We start from the raw sequence: 10,025 nt of genomic DNA, 5'->3' as shown, positions 1-10,025 counted from the left end.
GCGATCGGACGTATCGACTCTCCGAATTGCGAAGCTTGTGCGCGCGGGAGTGCGAATTGTGCAAAAGGCCACCCTAAGGCTCAGGAAGGTCCTATAGGGAATCCCTTTTGGGTTTCCTCGTGTTGGTTTCGTCCTTCTAAGTGTTAGAAGTTGATACCACGCACGCGAAACTCCAGAAGGGGACGGAAGCGGGTCGAACTAAAACGAGGCGGGTTCCACTTCTAAGGTTCTAAGATAGTCGCAGGGAGACCCCTAAGGCTAGATCCTAACTCCTACGATGAATACTAGACCTCACGAAAATAATGTGGTCAACAATGTAAAAATTGTTTCTTTACATGGAGATATGGAGGAGGAGCTATACGAGGTGCAACCACGAGGCTACCAGGTTTCAGGCAAGTTTTGGTCTGCACACTGAAAAAAATTTTGTATGGCTTGAAGCAGGCCCCGAGAGAGTGGTACAAGAGAATAGACAGATTCATATAAGACAATGGGTACATGAAGCACCTGGTAGACGACCGTTGCTTCATTAAACACTTCGGTAATTGTTATGTTTTGTTTCTTTTATATGTGAATAGCATGCTGATTGCAGGGGCTGATATGGAGCAAATCAGGAAGTTGAAGAAAAAGTTATCAAATGAGTTCGAGATGAAGGATTTAGGTTCAACGAGGAATATCATCAAGATGAGAATCAGCATAGACAGGAGTGCATGAACACTAAAGTTATCTCTGGCAGAGTATGCAGAGAGGATCCTACAGAAGTTCAACATGAGTGATACGAAACCAGTTAGCATTCCCTTTGGCGATCACTTCAAACTATCTAACCAGTCGTCGTCAAACTCTGAAGCAGAGCAAGCACAGATGGAGAGAACTTCATATACTTCAGCAGTTGGAAGTTTGATGTATGCAATGATTTGTATCAGGCCAGATATTGCGCAGTGGGAGTGGTCAGCAGATACATGGACAATCTAGGCAGGCATCATTGGGAGGCAGTAAAATAAATTCTAAGGGATTTGGGATGAATAGACAACAGGGTACTTTGTTATAAAAATGTATGGATCAGTCTACAGGGATTTGTAGATTCAGATCTCGCAGAAGATGTGGACAGTAAGAGAAGTACAACGGGGTGCATCTTTACATTGGGAAACACAGATGTGAGTTGGGTTCCCAAATTACAGAAGATCGTTGTACTTTCAACTACGAAGGCGGAATATGTTGTTATTACTGGTGCTAGCAAGAAAATGATTTGGATACAGTTTCATGGCAGAATTAGGCAAGCAGCAGGAGATTGGCAAGTTCTACAGTGACGGTATGAGTGTGATTCATCTTACTAAGAACATTATTTTTCATGTCAGGATGAAGCACATCCAACTTGGGCATCATTTCATTCAATCACTTCTAGAAAATGGGCAGTTATTTTTGGAAAAAATACAAACAGCTGAAAATCCTGCAGATATATTGACGAATGTGGTGATTGTTGAGAAATTGAAGTTTTGTTTGGCTTCAGTTGAGGTTCATGAAGGTTGAGACCTAGAACGAGCCACACCACAGTACGTGACCACAGTACATCACTATGATAGCGATTCAAATGAAGGTATAGGTATAGAGAATTGAACTCGATGTTATCAATCTCCAAATGGGAGATTGTTAGGTGTGAAGTCAGATTGGAGCACCCATGAGCAACAAGTAGGTTGGCTTTCTCACAGATAGTGCTCTCGATACCATGGCACCAGGTTATGGGCTCTCCAGCACCCATTGGGAGTTCCCAGACCATGCAGGTGAAAATCCCACGCCCATTCTGGGGCGTTTAAGTACAAATTTTTTATATGCTCAAATTTTTAACTTATTTATTAATTTCATATAAAAAATCAAGTACAAATCAAATTTTTTATTTTACATGAAAAATTAAGTACTCAGTTTAAAATTTCATATTCTTTAATTAAAATAACAAGCCAAGTACAAATCGAGTATAAACATTAAAAATTTTAAGCAAGCCAAGAAAGAACATAAATAGGAAAGCTCGGATCAAGTTCAAACTGAACATGAATAACTAATGATGCAACTAAGCTAAGTCCAATCTATGCCATGCTCGTCTTGACTTGAATCAATTATAGTCGTAATTTGGAGTATGTAGCACAAATACCTAAGGAAAAGTTGTTGCCAATCTGATCGCACGCACACTCACAAATTGAACCATAATGCACTAGCGAACTCACAAAAAAAAAGTTTTGGAGATGGTCAGCAATCAAACGATGTTGTCCTCCATAAATTTCTACATAAAAATTTATTCTAGATACCAAGAAAATCTATTAGAGAAATTTTCAAGGCTTGCTTCTATCTAAATGTTTTCTTTCTCCAATTAACATATTTTTTTTCAAACTGAACATAAATAACTAATGATGCAACTCAGCCAAGTCCAATCTATGTCATGCTCGTCTCGATTCGTATCAATTATAGTCGTAATTTGGAGTATGCAGCACAAATACCTAAAGAATAGATGTTGTCAATCTGATTATAGTCGTAATTTGGAGTATGCAACACAAATACCTAAAGAATAGATGTTGTCAATCTGATCACACACACACTCACAAACTGAACCATAATACATTAGTGAACTCACCAAAAAAAAAAATTGAAGATGGCCAGCAATCAAACTATGTTTTCCTCCATAAATTTCTACATAAAAATTTATTCTAGATACCAAGAAAATCTATCAGAGAAATTTTCAAGGTTGGCTTCTATCTACACGTTTTCTTTCTCCAATTAACATAGTTTTTTTTCAAACTGTACATGAATAACTAACGATGCAAGTGAGCCAAGTCGAATCTACTGCATGCTCGTCTTGACTCGGATCAATTATAGTCGTAATCCGGAGTATGCAGCACAAATACCTAAAGAAAAGTTGTTGCCAATTTGACCACACACACACTCACAAATTGAACCATAATACATTAGTGAACTCACACAAAAAAATTTTGAAGATGGTCAGCAATCAATCGATGTTGTCCTCATAAATTTCTACATAAAAATTTAATATAGACACCAAGAAAATCTATTAGATAATTTTTCAAGGCCGGCTTCTATCTACATGTTTTCTTTCTCCAATTAACATAGTTTTCCTAGTTTCAAGGTTAGCACAAGTTTACTGGCAAGCATGTACAAACAGAAAAACCGAATTCAATTTTCACCGTACAGGATTTCTGCTTTATTTTATGTGCACTTGCATGTTAAATAGCAATTCTTCTACATCTTTCTCCCTTATGTTAGAAATCAACCAAAGAACATTGTCGTCTTGATTCAAAAAAAGGCTCAAGAATACATTGAAAACAATAATTGAATAGTTCACGAAGGTTCATATGAGTATTAAAATTTAGATTCTAATCATAATGCCAAAAAAAAACTATAGTGCTATTGCAATTTGTTAATTCGCAAGCGCACGCCACAAGAATTTGTCGTTCAGTCCATTTCAAAGTACTTGGGAAGTTGACTCCTCGTCATAAACGAAGGATATAGGTGGCCATTTTCCTTCTCACAGAAGTCCAGATAATTACCAGGACAAACTTACAACAGAAGATCCGAAAACGTCCTATCATTCGGTACTATGGCATGGATGACAAGACTGAGTTTATTAAAACCTTTTATAAGATGCTTCTTCACCTATGTAGTCAACCAATAATTATCATTAGCTTAATAGTTTGACTTCCCGATTGCATCAATTTAACACCGTACAAGAAATTAAATTCAGTCAAATACTATATGCATGGTCCGTCTACTCAACTGGGGGTAACTTACATGATTTGACCTTCCCAGTGAAATTCCCCGCACATCACATCAGTGAAAATTCTCAATCTAAAGCTAAAGATATGTCATAACCCTCACTGATGCTTCCCATCTGAACAAGAGGTAGATGAAAAACTCACCCATTGATTCCTGCAAGCTCAACCGCGGCCTGAGCAAACACATCTAAGAACAAAGATCGCAGGGTGGAAACTGACCTAATGACCCCAAAGCAATGCCGCAAATGAGAAGAGCGACGGTGTAGGGCACCCTGGTGCCCTTGAGAATATGTCGGCAAGCGATCCCAAGCACGAGCGAGATCCCAAAGAAGATGACGGCGTCCCGCGGCTCCCCCATGGTTTCTTCACGCATGTCGGTTCCTGTAAAAGAAAGCGGGCTCTCCACCACTGCTGCCATTCCTGTCGACAGGGAAATACTGCCTCGGGATCAACCTAGGCTCGAGGGGTTCGCGGGAACATCCAAGCGTGAGGCAATAAAAACGATCATCGGAGAGCGACAGTAACGAGGGCATCGTAAACGACACGAATTGTAGCGTCAACCTTTCGGGTCGCATCAAATAAAGAGTTACTTCCCTATTGGTGAAATGGTGTTAGGCAAGCCGGTGCAAGCTGACATAAAAGGGTTTTTTAAATTCTAGCTTACCTTAAAGTTTCTTTTTTTTTTTTTTTTTAATTCTAGCTTACCTTAAAGTTTCTTTTTTTTTTAATTCTAGCTTACCTTAAAGTTTTGGTGAAATGGTGTTTGAGTAAATGTTCGACCATTGAATCATCATCTCATCTACAACATGAGAAATTTTTGTGTTTAAGTAAATGTTCGACCATTGAATCATCATCTCATCTACATTTTCATTTAAAATTGATAATGATTGATTATTTATGATTGTGATTGTCATACGCTACGTATATGAGTAAATATTTTTGTAATGGGCGATTTGAAGTGATTCTTTTAGTGAATTAAATGATATATATTAGATATGAGGATAAATATATCAGTGAAATTTTAAATTGAGATTATTTTTATCATGAGTTGAAAATAGGGTCATGTGAAGGTTCAAAGAGTTGGGTTGGAACCATGCTTGATCAATACTCAAAACAAGTTCAAATTATATTTGAACTAGTTTTGAATCTAAATCAAAACTAATTGGAACAATGTTCAAATCTTGCTCCAACCTGTTTCAAATGCTATCGTTGTCAATTGTAAAGGCTCAAAGCAACTCCGACCAAACTCATGCCTTGTTCAAACAAGTTAGTAATCGTGTTGTTATATCTACTTTAAGCTTTATTCTTATGCATGTTTTTACAGATGAGTAAATATAAATTTTCTTATGTTGTGCAAGAAGAATGAGAAAAAGATGATCAAATTGATTGAATGTTTATTGATAATAAATGATTAATGATTTCAACTATTGCTAACCTTTAAAGTCTTGAACTTGTTATTTGTCTTTACTTAGGCTAATAAGCGGCAATTTTGTGTAGAGTTGTAAGTGATGTTTCAATTTAGTGGAGTACAACTCATGGTATCAATTTCTCAAAAAGAAATAATTACGCAACATGATATCTCAAAGATACTTCTATATCACCTCTTTTGGTCTCTTATTAATGTGTCGACTAAATTGAAAAATAATTTAACTTCATGCTTTAGGGAAAAGCTAATTAAGCATTTCAAAATTAAAAGAGCTTATGTTTATAATAAGTATGATGCAAGGCTAAGTAGTCCAACACCTACAAATGATGCAACATTTGCTAACATAAGAGCAAAAGGTGTAGTTGAAGGAAAAATAAAAAAAAATGAGCATAGCTCCATAAGTGTGTTATCACCATTGACTATCGAGTCCACTAAAAATGCCTACCCCAATTTGTAGTGTCGTTGAATCTAATGAAAAAATTCATTAAGTTCTTCATATACACTAGGAATAAAAATAAGTTTTACTGCCATTAAGCACATATGAATGAATCAATCGTTTAAAAGAATCACCTATTGAAGGTACTATAAACCCATTGACTATTGATATAATGACCTCATATTTAAGTCTTTATTCAATTGAAGCAAATTTTAGACATATATTTAGAGAAAATATGAATTGAATAAATAGTTATGTATATATGCAATAAGAATTTTTTTGAGTTTTTGTTTTAAAAAAATTAGATTAGATAATCTTTACATATGTTTTACTATTATAAATTATTCATTAACTAAGTTTGCAACTTAGAAAGTTGGTGCACTCGGGCATACTTGATATTTGGAGCCTTGTATCATAATGCACTAGTTTATTGGAGGTTAAAATAATAAATCAATGATAAACTTAATTATGACTCATTGGGCAAATCACTATGGAGAAACTTGTTGGATCAATAATCTTAATTATGACTTATCGGGCATAGACTAAGGAGAAACATGTTTGATCTAACCCAATATGAGCCAAAAGCAATAATACTTGATTTTAAAGTAGATTATGTGCATTGAGTATTTTAGGAGAATGTGTGTTACCATTTGAATGAGCTCTCAGTTATATAATATGATCTCTTAAAGTACACTTTAGAAACCACCATCATGTTTTTTTCATGTTGAATAGTAAAATTTAGATACAACAATTAATTGTATATGGAAATTGATTGATAGTTCTAAATAATCCAAGTATGTTTTCTTTTTTCGGTTTTATATTTAAAGCTTCAAAGGTGCACATTGTCTTTGTCAATCAAATTTAGATGATTTTTATCAATAAGACATTTATTCATCATTGTCTGTTTTTGGAAAATCTTTGTTGATTGGACAACTTACATCGTTGTCAATCGTGGAAATTCTTTACCAATCGGATGTCTAGTGTATCTATTGGTTTTGCTGCTCAGGTGAAACCACTGTTAGCGGGATGGTTTGAGTTCCTCAAATGTTGATTAGACTTTGACAATTCCTTGCATGAACTTCCCAAGTCCTCCAAGTGTTAGTAAGAGTTGGGCACTATGTGTAATTAGAAAAATTTAACTTAATTATTATCATGACTTGACAATAAAATCCAAGAACTGGAATGACAACACATTTTCATTGTCAAGTAGAGAATTGGTCAGGATATTGGAACTGACTTTTTTGGCAGTATGCTTTGTCAGTCGCTCATTGATTCAAGTGCCTTTGTGAGCCTTCGAGGTAAGTTTAAGCCGAGTGGCAAGGAATGTGTCTTGGCTTCTGGCTTATTTTATGGTCAGTTATATTTGGTGGATGGTGGTTGACTCACTTGATTCTGAATGATGTGAAATAAGAGTTGTATTTTTTTAATATATGTTTTTTGGCTTGTTCCAATAACTCGACTAGCATCTTCGATCATTGCAAGCCAAGTGCGCATCAGAATGGTTTTTCCTTCAGTTCTTAAGCAAGGGGCAATGTAAGCTATTGTCGGTTTCAGATCCCGCGCTTCCATCATCTATTTATAAAAGTGAGTGATGAACGGGGTGGAGGCTCTTGTTCTATCCTCGTACGATTTGCAGGAGGGCATGCAAACTCATTTGCGGCTTCTCGCTTGCTCGAGTCAATAAACAATGTCATGACTCCTGAAGGCAATCCCTTGAATCACCTGAGAGCTGACTCTCTCAACGTTGTAAATAAGAGACGATATTTCTACACATTGGTGATCCATAGCAGGCACACAGTCAACTCAAACAAGGCTATGCGGTCTGTTAGATCAGCCATACTCTTTTATGATGCTAATATCAGGATCTTGAAACTTTTTAATAGCTCAACCTCGAAAATTTACTGAAAAATGCATTATCTGACTGTCGGGGCACCTCAGTATGCCCAAATACTTATCTATTAAATGATGTTGACCCAGAACCATCAAAAGTACTGTGAGTCGTCAGATATAAGTTAATTTTATGTGATTTCACCTGTGATTTCACCTGTGATTTTCGCTGTGGGCAAGCCTTCGGGGGGTTGGACAGGCAAGCCGCGAGTAAAGGAATAGGACCTCGCTGCAGGAAGCAACGTCGTCATCAATAGCCGCAGCCTTTGCCGAATGAGGCCAATGGCAGACAATTTTCGCTAGGATAGGGGGGTCGGTCGAGTGGGCAAAAGATTCACGAGTGAACGAGGAAGATGAAAAAAAAATAGGTTTTAAGATAGAACTGAGGCCAACTCAACGGTGACTGGACTTTGTTGGCAATTGAGTTGTCGTTAAGTTGACGACTCTATTGATTTATAATTTTTTTTTATGCGTCGATTTAAAAAAAATTCACTTTGCCATTTTAAAATTTTCACCTAATTAAATATGATGTCTCAAGGCTCCGTGTTTCGATATTATTGTTTTCCAATGCTGCTTGTTCTTGTCACATATAGATTCATTTTCAAAATATTTAAAGCAAATTTGAGGGGACTTTGCCAAAGATGTGAGCATATTTTGGCCAGCAATTGTTGGCTGAGAAGCAATGAAGGAAAGAACATCAGAATGTATCGAGACAGAGTTAGACATAGGGCATTGAAAGTGAATATGATAAAGTCTTATTTAAAGATTAGGAGGAATGAATTTTGTATCTATTGGAAGTTAATAAATGCAAGCTTCAAGTTAGATGTTGTTATGGACCGTAGAAGTGGGCGGAAATCATAGCTTTATTACACTTGTCACTCTGCTCCAAATACTCGTTATTTTGGGAGCAATCAAATTGTCTTATGCTTGTATGCTTTAAGCCTTCAAAGTTCTTATAGCTATATATATTTTTATCTTGTATACAATTCAGGCGTCTGCTCGAGCTTGAACCGGTTTGGCTAGCAAACTTGACTATATATTCAAGCCTGAAAATATGTTTCATCATTTTAGGTATTAATGACTTCGTATCCGTTATAAGTCTTATAAAAATATGTTTCATCATTTTAGGTATTGTCAGCACTATTTTTGGTGTGGGGTTTGCCCGTGAACCCCTTATCTTCTTTTTCTTCCTATGGTTGGACCCAACGAACTTCCATGAACTCTCGCCTCTTACGCATCTTGTTGGCCTCGTTGATGCCTCACTTTGACGAGTTTCTGTGCCATACTAATGGCCTCATTGATGCCTCTTGTTGGCCTTGTTCATTCCTCTTCAATGAGCTCCCAAGTCTCTGTTGGTCCGGTTGTTGCCTTCTTTTTGTCTTCATCTCGACCCAAGCTTGAACTTGGGAGTAAATGGATGAACCAAGATCAAGCTCAATGTTTGAGCATGAATCGGGTTTGAGCTCAAATTCAGGCCGTTTCTGATTGACAGGCTAAGCTCGAGCTCAATTTAGCTCGTTCATACCCCTTGCTATTCCTATGGGCTTTGTCTACATATTTGGATTTTTGCTCAAAGGTTTTTTTTTTCTATTTACAATATAATTGCAATAAATAAAATAATGCATTTAATCACTTAGAATGTTACTTGACCAAGCCACATAAAATAACTAAGCCAGTTACTTTTTTCTCATAATTACTATTCTGTATTTGTACTTTTTTTTACTATTTTCCCACAATAAATCCTAAAATTGATTTGTCTTGTGTGTTATTCCACAATAATGTCAATTAATTCCTAACTTTTTGCAAATAAATTAGCTGAGGGGAGTTTTTTATGTAATTTATATTTCTTATAATGACTTTACAACAATATTACCGTGCAATTTCTTTCTTATTGAAATATGATTTAACATGTTCTAAGTGCAAAAATAAATTTTAATGAATTGCATGTTACTCGTTTTTTTTTTTTAAATCAAAATTATGTCAGAATCGAAGTATCTACTTGTACTTATCAACATGTCTATGGATATAATTTATGCTGGTCATCACCTGCTCTCTTCTACCCTTTCATTCACCACAAATTAATCTATATTATCGTTATTATTATGATCTTTTTGTTTATGCATTTAATTAGTGCCATGCTAGAAAAAAGTATCTTAGGCCTGCAATCGCAGACTTATTCATGTTCATTGGGATTATAATCTAAATTGGATATTTTTAATATTCAAATTGAAATTCTAAATAAGTGTGAGATCCAGGGTCTGTTTGCGGCAACGACAGCTTATCTAGATAAGTTATTTATCAGCAGTTGATCTAGATAAATTGTCTGGCTGTCTGAATGTTTGGTTTATGGGTTTGGAAAACAGTTGATTTGCAGTTGTTTATGGATAAATGATCATTCTGCCCTACATCTGGATAAGTTGTCTAACTGTTTAGTTTGTACGTTTGGAAAACAACTGATTTGTAGTTGTTTCTGGATAAATGATCATGTTGCTACTGTGCAGTT

At 36.0% G+C, this 10,025-nt stretch overlaps 1 protein-coding gene across 1 annotated transcript in view; it reads right to left on the bottom strand.

The window, feature by feature from the left end:
* Positions 1-4,340, bottom strand: part of LOC110022177 (sodium/hydrogen exchanger 7-like) — a 120,183-nt gene extending 115,843 nt beyond the window's left edge. The window contains exon 1 of the mRNA XM_020720992.1: positions 3,993-4,340. Within this exon, the coding sequence (XP_020576651.1) occupies positions 3,993-4,191 (199 nt within the window). The 5' untranslated portion in view covers positions 4,192-4,340. The remainder of the gene's footprint in view (positions 1-3,992) is intronic.
* Positions 4,341-10,025: the final 5,685 nt, after the last annotated feature.

The sequence above is a fragment of the Phalaenopsis equestris genome, unplaced genomic scaffold (assembly GCF_001263595.1).
Source record: "Phalaenopsis equestris unplaced genomic scaffold, ASM126359v1 Scaffold000174, whole genome shotgun sequence".
NCBI classification, from domain to species: Eukaryota; Viridiplantae; Streptophyta; class Magnoliopsida; order Asparagales; family Orchidaceae; genus Phalaenopsis; species Phalaenopsis equestris.
Note: the sequence above shows the minus strand (reverse complement) of the source record. Positions and strands in the feature narration are given on the sequence as shown.